General features: G+C 38.1%; 1 protein-coding gene and 1 pseudogene across 11 annotated transcripts in view; one reads left to right on the top strand and one right to left on the bottom strand.

Annotated features, from left to right (window-relative positions):
• Nucleotides 1-27,163, top strand: part of ARHGEF9 (Cdc42 guanine nucleotide exchange factor 9) — a 212,052-nt gene that overhangs the window by 70,299 nt on the left and 114,590 nt on the right. For 8 of the 11 annotated variants that reach the window (XM_038587547.1, XM_038587551.1, XM_038587550.1 and 5 more), the window contains one exon: nucleotides 596-775. The exons of the other annotated variants lie outside the window; for them this stretch is intronic. In XM_038587547.1, coding sequence (XP_038443475.1) covers nucleotides 596-775 — 180 coding nt within the window. Of the gene's footprint in view, nucleotides 1-595; nucleotides 776-27,163 lie in introns of those variants that run through there. 11 annotated transcript variants of the gene reach the window in all.
• LOC111094709 lies at nucleotides 20,292-21,560 on the bottom strand (annotated as a pseudogene).

The raw sequence follows: 27,163 nt of genomic DNA, 5'->3' as shown, positions 1-27,163 counted from the left end.
TTCATACCCATGACTTCTCTGGATGGCATAATGTGTGGGTGAGAAAAGGAGTCTGCAGTACTGGAGTCCATTGTGTGTGAGGAATGCCATGGTCTGTAACCCTTTGGGGGTGGGGTACAGTGGTGTTAAATAATGTAACACCAATTCTCAGTTGGTCATTTCCAATGAGGAGGAGAAAAAGGGGAGGAACACAGAGAATTTAGAGCAAATATTTTTGAGCTTCATTTTAGCTTTTGATTTCAACCTCTTCATCCATTCCAGACCTAGGACTGCCTTGAAGCACCAAGGGAAGATGCACTGGAACCTTCTTTCTTCTCTGGGGAAGGAGCTTATGAGTAGGAATAAAAGCATGAGGCCTGTGTAGTCCATATTCACATTCTGGGTCATCCCACCCACTGGCTAATGGAAAGTTGACAAGTATTGTTTGTCTTGTGGTCCAGTGGAGCTTGTGCTCCCAGTGCCATCTCCCTCTCCCCAGCCCTTCACCACTAGTATGTCAGCTTTTCCATAAATAGTAGAGTTGTGTGGGTGGGGTAAAGGGCAAGTAAGGTAGCCAGCTGTGTGGACTGAACACATTCTCATTTTGTCTCCTAAGCTGATCACTGGAGATTCCATCGTTAGTGCTGAGGCAGTATGGGATCACGTCACCATGGCCAACCGGGAGTTGGCATTTAAAGCTGGCGACGTCATCAAGGTCTTGGATGCTTCCAACAAGGATTGGTGGTGGGGCCAGATCGACGATGAGGAGGGATGGTTTCCTGCCAGCTTTGTGAGGGTGAGTGTCAGCCTTCACTCTCCTCTCCTGTCTCCTTGGCTACCTGCCCATGGCTTTCCCCTCACCAGCCTCTGTTTTTCTGCTCATTTCTCTTCCGGTGGCTCCTCTCACATTCCCCCTACCTTTTTTTGTTTTTGTCTTTTACCCAGGACTTAGGCCTTCTTTAATCTTTTCCCTTCTAATTTTGAGTCTTTTCTTTTCTTTTTTTTCCCCCTTATTTAATTTAACAATCCCCATATTCTGCCTCCTGACTTTGACGTGTTGTGACTTTGTACAAATCAGTTCCCTTTTGGTCTGGATGGTTTTTGAAGACTCTTTTAACTCTATATTGCTTTGAACTTACTTTTCTTATCTCTTTTCTTTTATTACTTTCCTTGTCTCCCCTTTTTTGTTCTTTCTTTTTATAGATCCCTCTCTTTCCTTCCCCTCCTTACTCCTCCGTCTGCTTTGCCTTCTTTCTCTTATTAGGGAAGTATGAACACCCCTGTGTGTTGTCTTCAGATGTTAATGTATGAGTGTGGGCTCCCTACCCTCTAGGGGCTACAGTTTACTGACTGCAGATCTTACTTTGAGTCAGGTAACTGGGATCTAAAATGTGTTGAGGGTTGGGAAGCGGGCAGCTTGATGCTTGTAAGACCTTGGCCCTTTTGACATTGCACCACGAAAAACCTAGCCCCTAATAGAAGGGGCACTTGAGAAAGGGTTCCTTAGCAATTTCCGCTCCCTCTGGGTCACCAATTGGCAGGATGCTATGATGTAAGAGCACTGGCCTGGTGTCCCAACTGTTGGCCTTCCTTAGAGTTATAAGCTAGAATCTGTTCTTTTAGTATTTCTGAGCTGTGATTTTTTCCCCCATCCACAAAATGGTATTGATAATTCTTTCATGCCAGTGGATATCACAGTGAATGAAATAATTCACATGGTGACAACTTTGGCAGTACAAGTACCAAAGCTATATCAGGATGTTTTATGATCATCTTTACTATAGCCTATCACCTTTGGTTGGTTTATTCTGTAAGATATCTGATGTCCAACAAAAGATCAGATTGGTTTGGGCTCTTTGGAAGATGAAAGCCCACAAGACTTCAATGATGACATTGTGACATAATTGAAGGAGCAGGTTATTCCCGGAATTAGACAACCCAAAATGCAATTTCAGCTTTACTACCTCCCAACTCCATTGCTTTTGGCAAAATTTTTCAATTTCCTGAACTTTGATTTCATCATCTGAAAAATAAGGATAACAGAATTTTTATGATGATTAAATGAGATCACACAAAGGAGTAAAGTGATTAGCACAGTTCTTGCCACACAGTGAGTACTTGGCAAATGATAACTTGTTTTATTACCATCATTATCCTCCTCATGGTCACTGTCACCAGCGTATTAGCCCCAAAAGATCTTAATGGTTAAAAGAGACTTCCTTCCTTGGAGGGCTGTAAACCCAGAAAACACTGTTATCTGGTTGGAATGATTTAGATGAAGACAGTATTCAGAAGCAGAGAAGTAAACAAAATGATTTCTAATCCTCTGATCCTGAGAATCTCCAAATGAAATACCCAATTCTTTTTCTTCTATCTATATGACATCTTCCATCAGAGTCTTCAAATTCTAAATTTTAGATAGTTAACATACAGCACAATATTGGTTTTAGGACTAGAATTCAGTGACTTATAACTTATATACAACACCCGGGGCTCATCACAATAAGTGCCTTCTTCAATATTCATCACTCATCTAGACCATCTCTCACACACCTCCTCCCCATCAACCTTCAGTTTGTTCTCTATCATAAAGAGATTCTTATGGTTTGTTTCCCTCTCATCTTTTTGTTTGTTTATTTTCCCCTTCTCAAATGGCCATATGTTCTGTTTTTTAAGTTCTACATATGAGTGAAATCATATGGTATTTGTCTTTCTCTGACTGATTTATTTCACATAGCATGATACCCTCTAGCCCTATCCACATCATTGCAAATGGCAAGATTTCACTTTTTGTAGCTGAGTAGTATTCTGTTTACACACACACACACACACGCACACACACACGCACACACACGCACACACACACCACATCCTCTTTATCCATTCATAATTTGATGGACATTTGAGCTCTCTCCATAGTTTAGCTGTTGTTGATAATGCTGCTATAAACATCAGGGTGCATGTATCCCTTTCAATCAATGATTTTGTATCCTTTTGGTTACTATCTACCAGTGCACTTAACTGAATTATAGGGTAGTTCCTCTATTTTTGAGGACCTCCTTACTGTTTTCCAGAATGGCTGTACCAGTTTGCATTCCTATCAACAATGCAAGAGGTTTCCTCTTTCTCTACATCCTTCCCAACACCTGTGATTTCCTGTATTGTTAATTTTAGCCATTCTGACAGGTCTGAGATGATATCATATTGTAGTTTTGATTTGTATTTCTCTGATAATCAGTGATATTGAGCATCTTTTCATGTGTCTGTTTGCCATCTGTATGTCTTTGGGAAAATGTCCATTCCTGTCTTCTGATCATTTTTTAATTGGATTATTTGTTGTTTGGGTGTTCAATTTTATAAGTTCTTTATATATTTTGTATACTAACCCTTTATCAGATATGTCATTTGAAAATATCTCCTCCCAACCCTACAAGTTGCCTTTTAGTTTAGTTGATTGTTTCCTTTGCTATGCAGAAGCCTTTTATTTTGATGAAGTCCTGATAGTTTATTTTTACTTTTGTAGGAAACCCAGATTCTTTCTTCAGTTATGCTATTAAATGTGCAACTTGAGCAGTTTCTTATACATCTTTGAAACTCCGTTTTCTTCCTTGTAAACTGGGGATAATTGAGTCTTGTGAAAATCCTTTGTGACCTGTGGTATGTTGGTTTCCTATAATTAGGAATTTTGATACCATTTTGGCTGCTTTACAAGAAATTGCTAGTTGTGTCTTCTACACAGTCAAATATCTGCCTCTCCTGTTGTTCAGACTTTTATTCTGTGTGTGTGTGTGTGTGTGTGTGTGTGTGCGCGCGCGCGTTCATGTGTGTTCTCAGATTTTCTTCCTTCTGAACTTGGGATAAGGCTTCACAAGAACATTGCAGGAGTTGATGTACCTTACTAGCAGTTGGTTAGGTTATGTAAATTACAGCTTGCTGAACATTGGTCCCCATATCTGGCTGTTGACATCTCCAGCTGCTATTCTGGGCTGATTTCCTCCCTGGGAGCTGAAAGCAGACTGCTGGCATATGAAAGTACTAGATGTAGCAGATCCCACCCCTGTGGTAGTCATCCTTTTATAAGCTGTGCCCTAATCTCACATCATTCAGGCTTTTTTAATTTGTCACTGTGTAAAATGCAGCTTTGTTTCTGACTCTGAGCCATGGCCTGGGGAGGACTTATTGCCCACTGAGGGCAGGATAAGTACAGGACACGTGAAGTCTGTGTGATAAAGCATGGTTTTGGTCAGAAAGTAAAGAGCCCATTCAGATGCCATCAGCATGTATTTTCCTTGTTTCCTCAAATTCTAGATTTATCTGGTTTCTGGGCAGACTTGAGGCAGAAGATGAAAGGATGAGCTAATCAGGTCATTATTGTCATTCCTTGCAATTGTACAGATCAGATGTCACAGAAATAAAACTCCTGTTATAGGGAAGCTCACTGTTTCAGAGTGTTACTTGGATTTTAATTATGTAGAGTCTCTTGGCTACATTTTGGGAAGGATTTTCACTTGTATGAAAGCCTACACTCATAGTAGATTTACAGCTGAAAAGACTTATCTTGGTCAGCAGTGGCCAACTTAAATGTTTATAAGGTCTAGGCCACTAATTTATTTGAGTAAAGCAATTTGAGACTAGGGTATGTCTGGTTCTGCATCCAATTGGAAAATCTATGCAATCTAAAGTGAACAAAAGTAATTTGGATGGTCCTTATTGGTGAGGTAGGGTGTAAGAAGAAGGAAAGTCTAGTAGCTTGATATCTTCCAGTTTTTTTCAAGAAAATCCAGAAATTGGATCTTCTGTAAAAATCTCCATATTTTTTAAATGTTGACCAGTGATTCACTTTTTTTTTTAAAGAAACACTCTGAGGGACAAATGAAACATATCTGTAGTCTAAATTGTCTCTCCAAGTCCCAGCTTATGACCAGTGATCAGTCCAAGCTCCTCATTGTATAAATTTTGAGGAGACATAAATCCAGAGAATGGAAGTGACTTGCTTACTTATGTAGGGAATTAGTGACAAAGGCAGCACTTGAACCTAGACCTCCTGAATCTTAAGATGGTTAAAATCTTTGTCTAATAAGTACAATGTCTGGGCTTCCTCTCATGTAATTCCTATCATTTTTTCCCCATGGATGGACCATAATTTCCTGTTTCTTTGTATGCCTTGTAATTTTTTTGTTGTTGAAACTGAGCATTTTGAACATTAGAGTGTGGTAACCCTAGGAATCAGATTCTTCATCTTCCCCAGGGTTTGCTATTGTTGGTTGTTGAGGGCTGTCATTGTCTTTTCACTTAATGTCCCATTCCAGGCTAATGGCAACAGTGTTTTGCTTTCTTGTGATTAGTTCATTTATGCCAGCCCTTATTTGTCCACTCCAGCTTCAAATGAATATAGGACTTCAGCTTTAACCATCTATGTAGACAGTCTTATTTGTGGCCCTAGAGGTGAATCATTATAGGATCTGTGAGTTGAGGTTAACATTAGCAGGAAGGACCTTTCTCCCTAGATAATAGAGATATATCTTTTCCATAGTAGAATTTCAAATGGCATTATTAATACTTATATGCATTCACATAATCCATTTTAATGGCATCTCACTATGTACATGTTTTGGATGAGATCATCAGTGTATCCTTTGGCTAATTGGAAAGGGTTTTTTTTTTTTAATATGGAGCCATCTTCAGCTGAGAGAAAACTTTAAATCTTGTTGTTGTTGCCTGACCCAGGTGATTTCCAAATTCAAGTCTCTCTTAGAATCACCCAAATTTAAAGCAACCTTTAAGATAATATGATGTATATTGTAGCCATCAGGCAGGATTTATAACCTAATCACCTGGAACTTCTGAGAACTGGCCAGCAGTTGTCAGGAAAACCTGAACTACTTTTCTACTTCCTTGTTTAAAGCTGATAACCCTTATACTGTAGTCTAAGCTAATTTCTTGAAATATGTTGCTTTTTGCAGTAGGCAAATGCTATTATTTAAGAGTTGGCACCAGTAGAAGACACTTTGTATTGTTCTCTTGGTGGTGGATCTTTCCTTCTGAGGCCCAGTTGTTGATCCATAAAATGAATCAGCGATTTGATTGGCTACCTGAGTTGAAGGCTGTGATCTGGGACCTGCGGCTTGTTTTTTCTCTCTGTAGCCAATCCCCCGGGTTCATTTGAAGATTACCTTGGGCCTCCCTAGTAAAATGTCTAATCTGCCTTAGTGGTCTTCATCACCTGAGGAAAGAAAGACCATGATTGATTGAGTGCTCTTTGGGAAGTATGAAATTTTGGAAAATAATGATAATTGTATATATAATTTTCTTTTTCAACAGTATAGATATCATTATGAGTCAGAGTAAACCTCTTTTTCTCCTCATGCCTTCTCATTTCTAGTACTATTAATATTTCCTTGCCAGTACTTACTAAGCACCAAACAAAAGTGACTATCTAGCACTTAGCACAGCTGCCTTCTTGAGCCAGGTAGACAAGGGCTAAAGCTATCTGGTATCTTGAAAGGACTCTTTCCAGGTATTCTGCCCTGCTTATTGGAGGATCACCAGAGAAACCATACTTAGAAACCCATGGTTTCTCTTCTTGTTTTAAGAAGTGAGTCTTCTTGAAGAAACTTGATTTGGGATACCTTAGTGTTGAATGAAAAAAATGATGTTTTCTGTTCCGAGAATGGATTTAATTCCTCAAGTTAACACAGGGTACTAATTTCTGGAGGACATGAAGGCTGAATGCAAATCTCTAGGATATCAGTCATGAGACAAAGGGTTCTGGGGGCTCAGTCCTTATGTGGACTATTCCTATTAGAGAGCCAGCCGTGAGAGTCTGACATCTAAATATATATAGGTGCCATATCCTTTTAGAGACATGTAGGTACCATTGCCATTCAGAGTATCTGGATGTATATGAGAGCTTTAAGCAAGAAGGCTGGACTGATCAATTGAACGTGTCAGTCCTTAAGGGACATAACCATCTTCCCCTTTTCTTGACTAAGACTGGTACTCAGACCCAGGGATACTTGAGTTACAGGCTGACTTTTGCTAAGTCTTTTGTCTTAGAGGAGCCAAGAGGGTAGGTAGATGATGCTAAGAGGACAAGAGAGGGAAATGAATAGGGAGCTTTAGGCAGAAAATATGCTAGCCTTTTGAGGTTGAATGGTTCTTCTCTATTGGAAATATGCCGCGTAGGCATAACAAAGATCAGTTTGTATGTGTTGAGTAGGGGGCATTCTCTGTAGAGGAATAGGGAATGGTGGAGTTCCTGGGGATGGAGAGAGAAAACATTAGACAGATTATCGTGCAGAAAGAGCACAGTGAAAGTAGCAGGAACATTGGGCTGAGAAGTCAGAGACCTGATTTGAAGGGCTAGCTCTGCTGCCAATTCTCTGGGGAATGTCAGGCAGGGACCTTTCCTTTCCTGGGCCTCAGTGTCTCAACTGACAATTCAAGGGGTTGGACCAGGTGGTTTCTAAAGGCCCTATCTGCACCAGTCTGAAGTTCTTTCATGATTCTAGAATCAGGATTACCTGCGTTTACCATTCTGCATCCACTGAGAACAATACATTCAAATTGATTTGATGGAACTGCCCAGTGGAGCAGGAAGGATTTGGCTCAACACTACAGTTGTTGAGTAGAGGGTAGGGACCATTGACACATTAATAGGTAACAACTTATTGCCAGGTGATGAGGTTGTTTCTGTGAGGTACTAACCACTTGGTACTTCATGGGAAGATGCCACAGGGTGGCATGATGAAACAATTCAGCCCAGAAATGGCCTTCTTGTACTTTGAGCAGCCAGACCCTAAGTTAAAAGACAGTTTCTCTTGATCTCTGCCAGTTACCACATCCACTAAGTAGGAAACTTCCAGAGGTGTAAATATCTAGGTTCCAAGCTCACCTCCTTATATATGCCTCTCCTACTGTCTCTCTGAAGCCAGGATGCTCTTTATTAGGAATCATAGACTTTCCTTTTATAATTACAACTTTGTTTTAGGATACAGACCCCTTGAGAGAAAATAAGTGAGGATTAACTTTAGCCTATTAACCTATTAAGTCTGAAGTATATATAAATGATTGATATCAAACCTTTGCCTGAGAATGATTTGGAGGGGAGAAGGGACCATGAGAGAAGCAAAGAAAGGAAGTAAGCAAAGAAAAAGAGAAAAAAGGTAGATATAAATAAAAAGGTTCATAGAGACACCATGGGAAGCGAGGGGTGTAAGCATATACACTTCCCCAGCACCTCCATTTCGATGGAGCTAGCTCACCCTCTGCAGGGACTGGCTCCTAAGGCTCTGTGCCCCTTAGGAAGTACTTGAAATTCTAGAAGACTGGCTTGAGAGAGTACTGACTTTACATCTTATATCCAGTGCTTGTGAGTGGTGTGATCTTCAGCATAGTTCTTCATAGCTTTGAACCTTTAATTTTTCTCACCTGTAAGTTGGGGATATTGAGCCCTGCTTTTTCTCAAATATCAGACCCTGACATTTGAAAAGTATGCTACAGGTTGATATAGTCTTTCCCAACATGGCCTTGATTTACCGTCTCTCATATACAGAATTCTAAGTTTAGCAGAATAGGGCAGAGGGGTGCAAACTCTGGTTACAGCTGAATACTAGAGCACAGAGATCTAGTATTAGAGACCCAAGCTACTTAGAATAGGACCTGGAACCTGGGCTTCTTGGGGCTCACAATCCAATGCCTTTGCCGTTCCCCAGGACCACTGTGGGGCTCAAAAGATCTACTTGGTGTGAAATGAGGTTAGCAATCCTGAGGTCTATGCCCCCACAAGAGATTATACTTCTTCCCTTGAAACAGAAGCTTGAAAGTTTGGTTGGCTTTCTTGAGAGGGAGAGACCACAAAGAAGGCAAAGGATCAGGTCAGTGCAGAAGACAGCCACCCAGGAAAGGAGTGCCACTGGTACTGTCAGGGCCATGAAATCATGACGGCTTGGCCCTGGCAGTTCTCTTTTGGTTCCTTCTTGTCCTGAAGTTCTAGTTCAGAGATGTCAGGGTTATTAGCTCTCTCATAATGGCATGTTTCTCTCCTAGTCTGGGGCCAAAAGTACCCCTGGCTAAACCATACAAAATCCGGGCTTGTCAGTAACATTGCCTAGGCTGCTGGTCTCCAGGCCTCTTTATGACTCTACAAGGGCCAGCCTCTACCTTTCCTGATCCCCTGAGAGAGATCTGGACACACCTTAGATAGACCTCAGCTATGAAATCTCCAAGTCTACCAAGTTCAGCTTTATATCTACTTTCTTATTTTCCCTTCCCACCCTTGGGCCCTTGGTCTTAACCACTCCCCAGTCATGGAGATAACTAGTTTCCCAGGTCACTGCATCCAGTCAAGTGATATACTTTCCTATGTGAATACCAAAATTGGGTGTGGACTGAGTTGGCACAGCAGTATGCCAGAACAAAGGGTCAGCACTAAATCTCTGTCAATCTCAAAGATCTAGAATTTTAATCCCTGGACAGCACTTACTGGTTTAAATTGGGGCATCTCCTGAGAATTCTTGAATTTCCTAACTGACCCCAGAACACACAATAGTCATAAGATACCATTCCAAGGAGTTATATCATAAAGAGACACCTTAGCAAACAATATTCTTCCCTTTGGCCTTTATTACTTTTCCAAAAACTTTAGTTCTAGCATATACTTGCTCCATTTCTCTTTCTTTAAAAAATGATTGATTGATTGATTTCAGAAAGTGAGAGAGACTCTCAAGCAGATACCATGCTGAGCGAAGAGCCTTATTGGGGCTTGATCTCATGACCTTGAGATCAGGACCTAAGCTGAAATCAAGAGTCAGATGCTTACCAACTGAGATACCTGACCATCCCTTCTCTTTCTTGACTGGGGCAGATTAGAGACTATTCCTTGCCTGTCCCCAACCTGCATCCCCAAATACAACCTTTCACCTCTGGAACAGAAATAACTAGAGCTCACAGGTCAATCCACTCAGCTTAATTTCTGTTTCCTCACAGAAAACATTAGACTGCACATTAGGCTGTTTTTGGATGAGGTATGATGGAATTGAGAGGGAGACTGGGAGTAGGGTTTTCTATAACAGCATATCTAAAGTGGTACCAGGCCTAGGTACTTCCCCCTTGATCCTTCTTATAGGAATGGTACTACAGAAGGCAAAACAGAAGTCTCCTTCAAGTGCAGATGATTTCTTAAGAGGTAGAAGGAAGGCCTCTCCTACATCATAAATGGCCAGTTCTCTGTTTCACTTTTGATTTTCTCCCTTTCTGCTGAGAAAATATGCAGCTATACAAGGAAAAATCTATTTGGGGTGATTGGGGCTCAGAGTTCTTTGTTAAAAAGTAGTTAAAGATAACATTTGGGAGATCTAACTTTCCTGACTCTACTTTCTTTCCACCACTAGCACTTCACAATCACCCACCTTACCACCCATCCACCGACCCCTATCCAGCAGCAGAAGATGTAGAAGGTGAATCTGCCCCTTAACAGATAGCACATAACAGATTACTAAACAAAATTACTGCACCAGCTTTTTTTTGTCTTGTTAAGTACAAGATAGAAACTAAACAGATAACAGGGACAAGGGTAAGTAATGGGAGAGCAGAGCCCAAAGGAGAAAGGAGGGAAGGAATGGGAGGAAGAGAGGAAGAGGGGAGTTCTCTCCTCTGGAAGGACTTTCATCACTCACCATTTTTATCATCACTACCAATTGTTTAGAGAGCCCCTTCTTATATGTACACTCTCCGTGGCTTTAGCATGCTCAATTAAAAGAAGTATTTCTTCAACCTGGAATCCCATACTGTCATTACTTTTACTAGCTGAACAGATGTCTTAATGGAGAAGCCTGTTTTGTTATGATAGTTCCTTTCATTACCTAGTGGCTTTCTTTAAACTTTTATGGATCACTTGACCTGTCCTATCTCATGAAAGCCTCTGGTCACCAGCATTTCTCATCCCCATTGCAGAAAGAGGATTTTGAGGCCTCAAAATGGGATATAGTTTATCTAAGGTTATATAGCAAATTAGAATTGCGGAGCATAACCAAATCTCTAATTTAGCCCTTCTGGTTGTTTAGCTCAGTGTTGTTTCTTTGACTTCCACTAGGTTGCTTACTAGGAGTTTTTGCTGTTTGAAGATGCTTAGAAACAGGCTTTAAAAAATAGGATGAATATTACTATAATCTCACTTGTGCTAATAATATGTCTTCTGGACCTTTTATTTGCCTCCATGGACTATCATACAGAGGCTTCAGCATTGATGTTGTCAGTATATTGTTTGTATTCATGCTCTAGGTATTATTCCCTGTGATTGCCCATGGGCCCTGCTTAATGAAAGAAATTCTGGCTGAAGTTTGTGTTTGACTGGACTTGAATTGGATTCAGCCAAAAGATCTGTGAACAGTGGTTGTTGACTTATACAGCCAGGACATTTTAGGGCTTAGGTAGATTTTAAAATTCATCTATTGTGGTTCCATACAAATTTTAGGATTCTTTGTTCTAGCTCTGTGAAAAATGCTGGTGGTATTTTAATAGGGATTACATTAAATATGTAGATTGCTTTGAGTAATAGAGACATTTTAACAATATTCCTTCGTCTAATCCATGAGCATAAAACGTCTTTCCGTTTTTTGGTGTGTCGTCTTCAATTTTTCCATTAGTGTTTTATAGCTTTCACAGTACAGGCCTTTCACCTCTTTGGTTGGGTTTATTCCTAGGTATCTTATAGTTGTTAGTGCAATTGTGAATAGGATGTATTCCTTGAATTCTCTTCCTGCTGCTTCATTATTGGTGTATAGAAATGCAACGGATTTCTGTACATTGATTTTGTATCCTACTAATTTACTAACTTCATGTATTAGTTTTAGCAATTTTTTGGTGGAATGTTTTGAGTTTTCTATATAGAATATCATGTCATCTGCAAATAGTGAAAGTTTCATTTCTTCCTTACTGATTTGAATGCATTTTATTTCTTTTTGTTGCCTCATTGCTGTGGTTAGGACTTCTAGTATTATGTTAAATAACAGTGGTGGAAGTGGACATCCTTGTCTTATTCCTGACTATAGAGGAAAAGTTCTCAGTTTTCCCCCATTGGGGATGATAATAGCTGTGGACTTCTCATATATGGCCTTTATTATATTGAGATATGTTCCCTCTAGCCCTACTTTGCTGACGAATTTTATCATGAATGAATATTGTACTTTGTTAAATGCTTTTTCCGCATCTATTGAAATGATCATATGGTTCTTATTCTTTCTTTTATTAATGTGCTGTATAACATTGATTTGTGAATACTGAACCACCCTTGCAACCCAGGAATAAACCTACTTGATCATGCTGAATGATTTTTAAAAATACATTGTTGGATTCAAATTGTTGTATCTTATTGAGAATTTCTGCATCCTAACAATCCAAAAATTTGTATGGAACCACAAGACTCTGAATAGTCAAAGCTACCTTGAAAAAGCAAAGCAAAGCTGGAGGTACACAATTCCAGACTTTAAGTTGTATTATAAAGCTGTAGTGATCAAAAGTTTGGTAATGACACAGAACCAGGCACAGACCCATACAGTCCAAGATGAACCACTAATTGCAGGTGGCTCATGGCATTGCCCCCGATGGCGGTAAGTGTACATTTCAGTTGATGATGTGAAAGGCCTTCAGGTTGTAGGGGTGTTTCCCTTCAAGAATGGAATTAGAGACCAGTGGATGGGAAGAAACTCCCTTAAAGACACTCTCACCTGAATAAAGGACTTTCCACTAATGAAATTGCACTGTTGATCCCATCTCATGGGGAAAGGCAATCTGTGGGCAGCTAGGCTTGAACATTAGTTTGCTAAGATTTGTGTTCATTGCCCCTCTTCTTTCTCCACATACCAAGGAAGTATAGATGAGAAGAGAAGCACTATCAGCTGGTTTGAAAATTCACCTTCAAAGTGATTCGCATCCTGCCTTTCTTGGCAGAAGTCAGACTTATTAATATACCTAGATTCCAATACTGGCTTTTCTACTAACTTGCTGTGTGATCCTGGGCTAATTGCTCATCCTCTCTGTTGTTGTTGTTGTTGTTGTTGTTTTTAATCTCAAATAAGATGTAACTAGAATAAATAGCATCTGAGAGTGAGAAGAGTCTTAGAAAACATCGAGTTCAATTTCTGACTTTATAGATGATGAAGGTAAGTTTTTAAGGAGGAGAAGCGACTTAACCTCTGATTCCAGAAGTCTTTGGACTCTAAATTCTAAGCAACTCATGCAATAGTGTGGAGAGCCAATATTAGACCCACAGAGACAACCTGGCCCAGCAGGTTCAGATTCTTCCTCAGATGTGCCTGCCAATAATGAAGATGGAGCCTGAACAAAGCCTTCAGAAGCCCGTTCATTTCCCTTGAACGTGTCTCTGCTGTCAGGCCATGCAGGGTGAGGAGGAAAGATAATGCAGTTGCATCTAATTCTCTCCCCAGCTGATAAAGAAGACACTGGTGACAGGGATCAGCAGCCAATGTGGCATGTGGATGGGTAGAAAGAGTTTCCATCTTCCTAAGCCAGACAGCTCTGGTACTATTGAGTGGTGAGCTGCATTCAATTCTGGGTTATTTAATAGAGGCAGCAGGTAAGTGTGGGAGAGGGAAGTGTGGGTGAGAGAGGAACAAATAGGAGAGAGCACCCCACTATCAGGAATCTAGGGTTCACCTGACCTAGCGAATTGTGGCTCTGGGAGGAACAGGATGTTCCCGTGTCCTCCAACTCCTATGTACAGAGAAATATCTTAATAAATACTTTTGGAGTCAAACTGGAAAAAAAAAAGTTTGGTAATGACAAAAATAGATAAATAGATGAATAGAACAGAATAGAAAACCCAGAAATGAGCCCACAACTATATGGTCAATTTTTGACAAAACAGGAAAGTATATCCAATGGGAAAGACAGTCTCTTCAATAAATGGTGCTGGGAAAACTGGGCAGCAACATGCAAAGAAAGAAACTTGACCACGTTCTTACACCATACACAAAAATAAATTCAAAATGGGTTAAAGACCTAAATGTGAGACATGAAACCGTAAAGTCCTGGAGGAGAATACAGGCAGGAACCTCTTTGACATAGCCTGGAGTAACTTCTTTCTACATATGTCTCCTGAGAGAAGGGAAACAAAAGTAAAAATAACCCATTGGGATTTCATCAAAATAAAAAGCTTCTGTGCAGTGAAGGAAGCAATCAATAAAACTAAAAGGCAACCTATAGAACAGGAGATATTGTAAGTGACCTATTCTTAATTAATTAATTGATTTTTAATTTAAATCCTAGTTAGTTGACATACAGTTCAATATTGGTTTCAGGAGTAGATTCAGTGATTCATCATTTATATATAACACCCAGTGCTCCTCATAACAAGTGCCCTCCTTAATACCTATCAACCATGTATCCCATCCCTGACCTACCTCCCTCCATCAACCCTCAGTTGGCTTTTTATACTTAATAGTCTTTCATGATTTGTTTCCCTTTCTCTTTTTCACCCCTTCATAAATTCATCCATTTCGTTTCTTAAATTTCATTTATGAGTGAAATCATATGGTATTTGCCTTTCTCTGATTGACATATTTTGCTTAGCATAATACATTCTAGCCCCATCCATGTTGTAACAAATGGCAAGATTTCATTCTTTGTGATGGATAATATTCCAGTGTGTGCGTGTGTGTGTGTGTGTGTGTGTGTGTGTGTATCTTCTTTATCCATTCATTCATCAGTTGATGGGCATTTGGACTCCTTCCATAGTTTGGCTATTGTTGATAATGCTGCTATAAACATCAGGGTGCATGTACCCCTTTGAATGTGTATTCTTGAGTCCTTTGGATAAATACCTAGTAGTTGAAACTGTTGGATCAGAGGGTAGTTCTATTTTTTAGCTTTTTGAGGGACCAACACACTGTTCTCCAGAGTGGCTGCATCAGTTTGCATTCCCATCAACAGTTCAAGAGGGTTCTCCTTTCTCCACATCCTCCCCAACACCTATTGTCTCTTGTATTATTGATTTTAGCCACTCTGATAGGTATGATGGTAATATCTCATTGTAATTTTGATTTCTGTTTCCATGATTATCAATAATGTTGAACATCATCTCATGTATCTGTTGGCCATCTGGATGTTTTCTTTGGAAAAATGTCTAATTATGTCTTCTGACAATTTCTTAACTAGATTATGCAAATGACATATCTGACAAAGGGTTAGTATCTAAAATCTGTAAAGAACTTATAAAACTTAACACCCAAAACAACTTTATCCTATCCCTCAATATCTGCTTCCTGCTACTCCAACATGTATATAGCTAGACAGAGGCCATTTGACCAGTAAAAGCTTCTGTTTCTCTTATTCAGTCACTTGTATGAGGACATGGGCTATAGGGAAGCCTGAATAGGCTGATACTGCCAGGCTTACAAAACTAATAGAAATGGTGTTGCAACTAATGAGTCTGCTGAATATGCAATTGAACGGCGTACTGCTACTCTGGCTTCTACCAACAGTCATAACGTTACTGGGGCTATATATCAGAGAGGGTGGGTCTTTGTACTTCTATATTTGGATAGCTTAACTAGAAGTCTTTTCTTTTAGCCCATACAAAATGTAAATAAAGGAAATGCAGAATGAACTTTTAAAGGTCCTGGCAGTCAATTATTATGTACATATCTCTACATGAAAATATTCGTTTTCTGCCACCTCCCCCCAAGAACACAATATCCTATACGTAATATTGTGAAGTAAATCCTGGGTAATTTGATAAAATTTGACCCAACTATTATTTTTGTGACTATTTGACTAATATAAACCTAAATTTTATCAAGGTCTAAGCAGGCGATAGGCCCATGCAAACCAGCTAAAAGGAGAAGACTTAGGTGTAATATGGGGCATAATTTGTTTCAGAGACATTTAGTGGGTTTTTTTGTAACAATTATACATTATAGATTGGAATAGATATTTGAATACATACATATCAAATATGTATACCATTGAAAGTATTTGAAACACGGGTGTTTGCTTAATTTGACTTGAAATATTTTTTCAACATTTAAAAAATTATTTATTTTTGACAAATAAAATTATATGTATTTAAGGTGTACAAGATGATGTCCTGGTATATGTATACACTGTGAAATTATTATCACAAACTAACATATCCATTACTTCCCATAGCTAACTATTGTTTTTACTTTTTATGATGAGAGCACTTGAGTTCTAATTCTCCCCACATTTCAAGTATACAATATATTATTATTACCTATACCCAATATGCTACATGCTAGATCTCCAGAATTATTTATCTTATAACTAAAAGTTAGTACTCTTAGATCAATATCTTCCCTTTTCCCTGATAACCATCATTCTACTTCCTAGTACTATGAGTTTGACTTTTTTTTAGATACCATATGTAAGTTAGATCAAGTAATATATTTATCTTTCTGTATCTGGCTTATTTCACTTAGCTCAATACCTTATAGGTTCAGCCATGTTGTTGCAAATGACTCTGTTCACTTTTTTTAAAAAGATTGAGTAATATTTCATTATTAATATACATACTATATTTCATTATATATATGTATATATATAATATGTATATATATGTATATATATATTTTATGTTGTTTCCCTATCCTGACTACTATGAATAAAGCTTTAGTGAACATGGGAATATAGAATTCTATTTGAAATAGTGATTTTATATACTTTGGATATGTGAAGTAGAATTGCTGGATCATATAATAGTTCTACTTTTAATTTTTTTTGAGGTACATCCAAACTGTTTTCCATAATGACTGTACCAATTTACATTCCTACCCATAGTTCACAAGGGTTTACTTTTCTCCACATTCTTACTAATTTGTTATATTTTGACTGTTTGATTAGCTATACCCTACATGGATAAGGTAATATCTCATTATTGTTTTGATTTCCATTGTCATTAGAAAAGATATTTAAATGATTTCAATCTTCTTAAATCGATTAAGACTTGTTTTATGGCCTGACAACACATGGTATATCCTGGAGAGTGTTCCACAAGCACTTAAGGAGAATGTGTATTCTGTTGCTGTTGGATGGAATCTTCTGTGTATGTCCATTAGATACATCTGGTCTAAAGTGTAGTTTAGGTCCAGTGTTTCCCTATTGATTTTTTGTTGGATGATCTGTAAATTGCTGAAAGTGGGATATTGTAGTCCCCTACTATTAATGTATTACTATTTCTCCCTTCAGATCTGTTAATATTTGCTTTATATATTTAGGTGCCTTGGGTGCACATGTATTTACTGTTATTATTCCTCTTTATGTATTGACTTCCTTATGATTATATGACTACCTTTTTTATCTCTTATAGTTTTTGACTACTAAACTTTTTTTTTTTTCTGATATAAGTATAGCTACTCCTACTCTCTTTTGGTTTCCATTTTCATGGAATATCTTTTTCCATTAACTTTACTTTAAGCCTGTACATATCCTTTTGTTCTTTTACTTTTTAAATTCAAGTATAATTAACAGTGTTATATTAGTTTCAGGTGTACAATATAATTCAAAAATTCTGTATATTTATTAGTGTTCATCAAGATAAGTGTATTCTTGAGGTGCCTGGGTGGCTCAGTTGGTTAAGCCTCCAACTCTTGATTGCAGCTCAGGTCATGAACTCAGGGTCCTGAGAGCAATCCCTCTCTCCCTCTCCTCCTTCCCCACCTCTGTTCTCAACACCTGCATGTGTGTGTACATGCTCTCTCTCTAAAAAAAAGATAAGTATATTCTTAAGCCCTGTTATCTATCTCATAGATAACATACCCACCTCTCCTCTAGCAATCAGCAATTTATTCTGTGTATTCAAGAGCCTTTTTGTCTTTTTTCCTTGTTTTTTTTTCATTTGTTTTGTTTCTTAACTTCCTGAATAGATATTTCTAAAGAAGACATACTAATGGCTAATATACTAATGGCATGAAAAGATGTTCAACATCTCTAATCATCAGGGAAACGTAAATTAAAACCACAATGAGATATCACTTTACACCTGTCTGAATGGCTAAATTCAACAACACTAGAAATAACAAGTGTTGGCAAGGATGTGGAGACAAAGGAACCCCTTGTACGGTGTTGGTGGAATGCAAATTGGTGCAGCCATTGTGGAAAACAGTATGGAAGTTTTTATTTAAATTCCAGTTAATTAACATACAGTGTAATATTAGTTCAGGTGTACAATATAGTGATTCAACACTTCCTTACATCTTTTTATATTGTGTATCCATTCACAAAATATTGTAGCTATGGTTATTTATAATTTGTCCTTTAGGCTTTATACTAGAATTAAGTGATTTATATACCACCATATCACAGTGTTAGAGTATTCTTAGTTTGACTATATATTTACTTTTATTAGTGAGTTTTATACTTTGATATAATTTTGTATTAGTAGTCAGCATCCTTTCTTTACAGCTTGAAGAATTCCCTTTAGCATTCCTTGTAAGACAGTTCTACTAGTGGTGAACTTCAGCTTTTACTTACCTGGGAATGTCTTTTTCTCTCTTTCAATTGTTTTTGATGGCTTTGCTGTGTAAAGTATTTTTGGTTGGCAGTATTTTTCTTTCAGTAATTTGAATAAAGCGTCCCACTTCCCTGGTCTGCAAGGTTTCTGCTGAGAAATCCACTGGTAACCTTATGGGGGTTCTTTTGTATGTGATGAGCTCCTTTTTTCTTGCTGCTTTCAATATTCTCTCTTTGTCTTTGATTTTTGACATTTAAAAAATATTTTATTTTTTTATTTGAGACAAAGAGAGAGAGAACATGAGCTATGGGGAGGAGTAAAGGGAGAGAGAGAATCAAACTCCCCACTGAGCAGGGAGCCCAACTCAGGGCCAACTCAGGGCCCAACCCTGGGTCCTGGGATCATGACCTGATCCCAAGGCAGATGTTTAACCAACTGAGCCACCCAGATGGCCATGACCTTTTTTTTTTTGGCCATGACTTTTTATATTTTTATTGTAATGTTTCTCAATGAAGTCTTTGGATTGAACCTGATTGGGAATCTGTGAGCTTCATGTACCTGGATGTCCAAATCTTTCCTGGGGAGTTTTCAGCCATTGTTTCTTTAAATAAGCTTTCCTCAAGAGGCATCTAGTTCCTATCCTCAGCACATTTTGAACACTTTTGTTTTCAATTTTTTTAATTTTTAAAAATGTACTTAGAGAGAGAGAGAAGGGAAGAGAAAGAGGAAGAGGAAGAGAATATCAAGTAGACTCCCCACTGACCACAGAGCCTGACATGAGGCTCAATCTCATGACCCTGAGCTCATGACCTGAGCCAAAATCAAGTGTCAGATGCTCAACTGACTGAGCCACCCAGGCACCCCATTGTCATCAAATTTTTCATGCATGCCAATCTGTTAACTATAAAATATCATCTTGTTCTGGTATTACTTTACATTTTTAATATTTCTGAACAGATTGAACATATTTTGATATGTTTATTAATCATAATTTCTTATCTGCAAGGTGTGTCTCAAGTTTTTCTCATTTTTTCCTAATGTGCTGTTGGTCATTCTTTCATTTATAAAGACCTTTATAATTTTGAAAACTAATCATTTGTGCAAACATCTCCTGACAGCTAATGGCTGGCTTGTCTTTCACTTTATCTATGCTACCTTTTTAGAGAGAAGTTCCTACTTAAAGTGGTCAAATTTATTAATTTCTTTCTTGTTTGTGATAATTTTTGTTTCTTGTTTAAGAAATTTTCTCTCAGGCTATAAAGTCATTCTTCTAAGTTGTGTTTTGAAAGCTTTCATAGCTCTGGTTTTAATTTTAAGTATTTAATCCCTTGGGAATTTATTATATATGGGGTGAGAAAAGGATCTGATTTTATTTCCTCCATTTATTAAACATCTTCTTTTTTTTTTGAGTGAACCCAGGCAATTTTATTACTTCATCCTTGAACCTCAGTTTCCTCATCAGTAAGATGGGGATAATAGCACCTATTTAATAATTACTAACTACATTAATGCAAGGGAAACACAGTATGCTTAGTATGTACCTGGCACATACTAAGCACTCAGCAAATCCAGCTATTATTTATATATGCTGATGTCTTCAAACAGGGATGGGATCTTAATACAGAAAATAGGAGGTGTCAGCCACTCATATGTTCTCTTGGCTTCTGAAACATGAGCTCCCTGACCCCAGTTCATCCAAGCACATGGGCATAGTTTTCCTTAATCTCTGCAGAGGTGTGATTTGAACAGTTGTCAGATGGCTTCCAACTGCATAACTGAATAATAAAAGCAATTTTGGCTGTTTTGAAGGACTAGACAGTAGACTTTAATCTTCAAACTTGATGGACTTGGAAGCGTTCCTGTCAATATAAAAGATTTTGTCTGGAGTGGAGGAGAAGCCGAGGCCAGCACCATGCTTGTACTTCCAGCTCATGGCCTGATCATAGTCCTGCTGCAGGTTCTGCTGCAGGGTGTCAGCTGCCTTCTTGTTGAGAGCCATGTTGGGCCTTCTAATTGTGTTAGGGGGTGGCTGAATGAAGGGGACATGTTTTTAAAGCCACCCATAAGTTTGAGAAATTTCAATTTCTGTTCCTTGTTTTCAAAACCAGCAGTATCCCACTGGCCAAACTGAGTTCCCTAGTCTACATGTGCCTCATCCATGTTGCCTTTCTTTTCCAACACCACTTCTAAGTCTGTGTCAGGCTCCTCTTCCCAAGATTCTACTGCTACTCTTCTCTTTCCCCTTCTTCCCATTCTTCTTTTTATTCCTCTTCAGAGCTGGTTCCTCAATCCCTGGCTGCTCTGTCTTTTTCTTGGACTTCATTTTCTTCTTTGCAGGGGGTTTGGGGTTATATCCTATTGGGATATATTCTGGAGCCTCAATTTTGACTGGCTTCTTACTTCCTTTCCTAGGGCTTCTCTCTACGGACTTGGAGTACTCAAGGTGCCCTGGAGAAGTATCTCCCTTCTGGTAGATTTTTTTCTTCTTCATCTTCACATTGCATTCTCTGGGCTCCCCTGCTTTCATTTCTGCCCTGAGGTTGCCTGCTCCTCGCTATCCTTCCCCACTGAACAAGTGTATAGAGCATCCCCAAACTCACAGAACCAAGCATCCTTGGCTGAGGAGGCTGTAGCCTCCTGGGCCTTTTCCTCCTTCTTGTGTTTTTTGGGTTTCTTGCCGACTCTGGTTACCTCCTCGTCCTCTCTGGAGTCTGGGGAGGTCTTCACTCTTGAGGCAGGGGGCATGGCCAGAGGCCGTAAGGACTTTGTCTTCTTTTTCTTCTCCCCACCTTGGAACTCAGATGAACCAAGAGCCTGCTTCCTCTGTCCATACAGCACGTAACACAGTCTCAGGTTCTAGGTACTCCTCACAGAGGGTGCTGTGGCCCTTCTTTTTCTTCACTAGAGGCATCTCAGATGCCTGCTCTAGGACCACACCCTTTGAGGGGGATGTGGCTCTTGTGGAACAGATCTCACTGAAATAATTCTCAATGTTTAAAACTGAGTATTGAGTCTCTGGTTCTTTGACCACCTTCTTCTTCTTTTTCTCTGGGAGACCAAGGCCCAGGTCTCCTTTGTGGGTTTTGGTGATCATTTCCGTAGGCCAATCTTCCCAGCCTCCATGTGAAAGCCTATATTCTTATTTTCTCAATAATTTGCAATAATCTTGTGAATCACATTCTCTCTTTTTCAAAAGATTTATTTATTTATTTATTTATTTATTTATTTATTTATTTGAGAGGGGAAGAGAGGGAGAGGAAGAGCAAACAGAGGGCGAGGGAGAAGCAGACTCCCCACTTAGTAGGGAGCTCAATGTGGGACTCAATCTGAGGAACCCACGATTGTGACCTGAGCCAATGACAGATACTTAACTGACTGAGCTACCCAGGTGCCCCCCATGGATCATATTTTTTGAATTTCTGGTACTTTCTAATTGGTCCCACTGGCTTATCTTCATTACTATATTTTTATTAATTCTTTGTAAGTCACTTCACTTTAATTTTTTTTCAGGCATGACTTGGCTATTCTTTTCTTTCTTTTCTTTTCTTTCTCTTTCTTTCTTTCTTTCTTTCTTTCTTTCTTTCTTCTTCTTTTTCTTTCTTCTTTCTTTTTACTTATTTGTATACATTTTATAAGTGTTCCAAAGTTCCTATTGAGATTTTGGTTGGAATAAATGTAGTCACTAGATCAAGTTAAAGAGAATTGAGAATTTTATAATATTGAGGCTAGCAAAAAGTATGGTTTCAATCTCCATTATTTCAATTTCAATGTCTTTCCAAAAAGGTTATTAATTTTCTTCACAAAGAGTTTGTGCGTACTTTCTTAGGTTTACTTTTAGGATTATATATTTCATAATTATAAATGATATCTTTGTAAAATCATATTTTTCCCTAGATAATATCTGTTAATTTATAGAAACTCTGTTGACTTTTCTATATTGATCTGGCATCTTCCAACTTTACCAAAGGCATCTAGTTTTGTTGGATAGGAAGAATTATGTCATCTATTAAGTGTTTCACTATATCCACTCCCATTCTGGCTTGAGCTCTCTCACTTTAGGATGCCTTATCACAGGCAAAGGATGTCAATATCTCTAACCTAGACTAAGTCTCCCTTAATGTGAACTATTTAGACTCTGCCTGTCAAGGAAATGGCATTTGGAATGTGAGAGATTTATGAAAATTACAAGGCAATTACAAAAATACTTCCTAAATAAATACCTTTCCTGGCTAGAGAGAACAATTTTTCCCAGATGCCATGTTTCCATGTGGATCTCAGGCAGATGGTGTAAACTTAGAGGATAATAATAATAACAGCTAATATTGGACTCTGTGCCAACGGCTGTTGTAAGGGTTTCATATGTATTACCTTGTTTAATCTTCATAACAGCCCTCATGAAGTAGATTGATATTATTCTCTATATTTTATAGCTGAGGAAACAGGATCATAGATATTAAGTAACTTACTCTACATCACTCAGCAAAGCAATCTGTAGAGTCAGGATTTGAACCCAGGCTCCGAAGTCTATACTCTTCAACACTGTCATAGATTGTCTCTCTTAATTTTGGCCTGAGTCTCAAGACTTTTGCTTGAATCCTGTTTCTTGTTCACTGTGAGGCATCCCTCTCTGTTCTTGGATTTCTCATCTAGAATGTAGGACTAATAAAGATATAAGATATATTTGTCTGCCTTGCAAGGTTGTTTTGAAACAGGAAGACACTGTTCTTGAACTAGGCTTTCAGAAAAGCCAGAAACAATGGAAGAATGTTAGAAAACTGTAGGGAAGGTCCTCTTGTACAGAAGGTGGACGGCAGCCATTAGAAGGAATAAGTAGAATGTATTGGAATGATCAGCAAAAGTGGCCTGACTGATGTTACTGGTCTTTATTAGGGAGGAGTAGAATTTATGGGCTAGGCCCATTCTAACATGTTTGTAACCATGAATGCTGAGACAGGATTTCTACACAGGTCTTGTCTTGTATTTTATTTTATCTTTTCCTTTTCTGTTTTCTTTCTTTCTTTCTTTCTTTCTTTCTTTCTTTCTTTCTTTCTTTCTTTCTTTCTTTCTCTTTCCTTTCTTTTCTTCTTTCTTTCTTTCTTTCTTTCTTTCTTTCTTTCTTTCTTCTTCTTTCTTTCCTTCTTTTTGTCAGCAGCCTTATTATAATAATCTTTCATGTAATTAGTGACAGTTATTAAATCTCTCTCTTGAGGAGAAAAGAATGGTTTCTGTGCCTGATTATACATGCCATGTTGTTTGGATTTGTGCCAGAGAGGAATATAAAATGCTTCCTGGCATGCATGCTCAGAAATCTATAAGCATACCAGATTCTCCTGGAAGCTGGGACTGAGGCTCCAAACCAGAGGAGGGTATATGTATGCAAGAAGTGGGAGCTGTGCCTACAGCATACCAGGTTTCTTTCAGTTCCCCACATCCACTTTTATAGCCACTTTGCCATTGCTTAACTCTTGTGGCAGAGAAGGGTATTTCAGTGACCTGTATCATAGGAAAAGTTCATTTCCTCCAATCCCATTTTCTTTATTTTTTTTTATTGAAGTTTGATTTGCCAACGTATATAGTATGACACCTAGTGCTCATACTATTCTCTTGTCTGTGTTTTGCCCTTTTGCTGAGATTTTTGGCTGGTGCCTTCATAAAACAGAGGCACATTAGAGGGCCCTGCTTATGATTAGAGTTATCTGAAAAAGGAAGGGGCTGCCTTGGGAAATAGCAATCTCATCACTTGTTGTATTCAAGCAGAAGGGCTGGGCAATTGCTGGCAGCAGATGTTGTCTAGAAAGTTTTTGTGCTGATTAGGGGGCAGGGAGTATTATGGACTGGATGACCTGCTATTTCCTTTATAACTCTGATTTGACGTCTCTGAGATTAAATTATTTAATGGGACTGGCAATAACCGTTCACTTTCTCAGAGGAGAGCTCACTTTTTTTTTTTCTCTCTGGCTGACTGAATTTGACCTTTGAAGATATTGAGGTGACATTTAGACAATATTGCTTACTCCTTCCCTTCTCAGAAAAATCATACTGCTCGAGCCAGGGGTAGGCTGACTTTCTGTGACACTGCTTAAGCCCCTGTTGAATTCTTCATGGGTGCTAAGGCATCACGCTGGGATCTGAGAGAGCTGGATGTTTATGGCACCCCTCCTTTAAGAACTACTAAACCTCTTGCAGGGATAGGCTACTAAAGATGTTGAAGTATGTACCAAGGGATGAATTAGCATGAGTTTAACATGTGGAACAATGAATGAATTGTAGTGGAACAATGAATTTCTCTGTATTATGTGTATAGGTATATAAATACATGAGGGAAAGTTAGCAAAAATTATACAAATCAATTTATAACCATAATTTCCTTAGGAAAGGTAGAAATAACTAGGATGAGGTGTAGTCAAAGGAGAACTTTCACCTTATCTAGACTAGTCTACCTTTTTATTTTTTATAGAGATATATCACATATGCCAAAAACTTACCATTTTAAAGTGTACAATTTAGTGGGTTTTAGTATAGTTGACCCTGAACAACATGGGTTTAAAACAGTATAGGTCCACTTACACATGGGATTTTTAAGATAAATATAGTACAATTCTGTCAATATACTTTTTATGCTTTTCTTATTTTTTCTCTAGCTTACTTAATTGTAAGGATATAGTATAGTAGATGATACATACAAAATACAAAATGTGTGTTAATTAACTGTTTATGTTATGGGTAAGGATTCTGGTCAATAGTAGGCTATTAATAGTTGTTTCATTTTTTAAAAGATTTTATGTATTTATTCGTGAGAGAGAGATTGAGAGAGAGAGAGAAGGAGAGGGAGAGGCAGAGACAGAAGCAGGCGCCCACAAGGAGCCCAATGTGGCCTCGATCCTGGATCCTGGGATCAGGACCTGAGCTGAAGGCAGACACTCAACTCGCTGAGCCATCTAGGCATCCCAATAGTTAAGTTTTAGAGTCAAAAATTATACACAGATATGTTTACTATTTGGGAAGTTGGCACCCCAACATCTATGTTGTTCAAGGGTCAACTGTATATTCATTGTGCAACAATCACCACTATTTTTTCCAGAACATTTTCTTCACTCCCCAAAAATAACTCTGCAACCATTAGCACTAACTCCCCATTTACCCCTCTCCCAAGCCCCTGGAAACCACTAATCTGTTTTCTGTCTTTATGGATTTGTCTATTTGGGTTATTTCATATAAATGGTGTATATAATATGTGGTTTGAATAAATAAATAAAATCTTTAAAAAAAAGGTTATTTGTGTGTCTGGCTTCATTTACTTAGCATGCTGTTTCTGAGATTTATCCATATTGTATCTTATTCCTTTGTATTGCTAAATAGTATTCTATTTTGTGTTTGTGTGTGTGTGTGTGTGTGTGTGTTCACATACAAACCACATTCTGATTTATCAATTTATCAGTTGAAGTTTTGGATTGCTTTCACATTTTGGCCATTATGAGTAATGCTGCTATGAACATGTGTATACCAGTTTTTGTGTGAACATGTATTTTCAGTTCCCTTGACTATATACCTAGGAGTAGAACTGCTGGTTACATTATATGGTAACTATACATTTAAATTTTTGAGAAATTGCTAAAATGTTTTCCACAGTAGTTTTACCAATTTACACTCTTACCAGTAGTGTATGAGGGTTCCAATTTCTTCATATCCTCATTAACACATGATATTGTCTTTTTTTTATTATAGCCATCTAATTGAGTGTGAAGTGATATCTCATTGTGATTTAGATTTGTATTTCACTGGTAGCTAATGGTGTTGAGCATCTTTACATGTGTTTATTGGCCATTTATATATCTTTGGAAAAATGCTCAGATGCTTTGCCCATTTTTAAGTGGATTATTTTCCTTTTTATTGTTGAGTTCTTTATATTCTGGATACTAGATCCTTACCAGATATAGTATATGCAAATATTTTCTTTCATTCTAGGCATTGTTTCACTTTCTTGATGCTATCATTTGTAAAGCAAAATTTTTAATTTTAATAAAGTCTATTGTTTTCCTTTGGTTGCTTGTGTTTCAGGTGTCATATGCAAGAAACTATTGCCTAATCCAAGGTCACGAAATATGCTTCTGTGTTTACTCTGACATATTTTATGATTTTAGCTTTTACATTTAGGTCTTTAATCCATTTTGAGTTAATTTTCATATATAGTGTGAGGTATGGGTCCAAGTTTATTCTTTTGCATGTGGATATCCAGTTTTTCTCACACACCATTTATTGAAAAGACTGTAAGGTTCCCCTTTGAATTGTTTTGACACCTTTGAAAAATATCAATTTAGTGTAAATATTGAGTATTTCTGTACTCTCATTTATTTTGTTGATCTTTATATCTGTTCTTATGCCAGTACTACATTCCCTTGGTTACTAAAGGCTAGTAGTAAGTTTTGGAATCAAGAAGTGTGAGTCCTCCAACTTTGTTCTTTTTCAAAATTGTTTTGGTTATTTGGGGTCTTTTGAATTTCAGTATGACATTTAGAATCATCATGTTAATTTCTGCAAGCTGAGAGTTTTGATAGGGATTATGTTTAATCTGAATCAATTTGCATAATAATACCATTTTACCTATATTAAATTTTTTAATCCATGAACATGAGACATCTTTTTATTTAGTTAGGTCTTATTTACTTTCTTTCAACACTGTTTTGCAATGTTCAGTGT

Source organism: Canis lupus, chromosome X (assembly GCF_011100685.1).
Source record: "Canis lupus familiaris isolate Mischka breed German Shepherd chromosome X, alternate assembly UU_Cfam_GSD_1.0, whole genome shotgun sequence".
Taxonomy (NCBI): Eukaryota; Metazoa; Chordata; class Mammalia; order Carnivora; family Canidae; genus Canis; species Canis lupus.
This window is presented reverse-complemented; position numbering and strand designations above follow the sequence as displayed.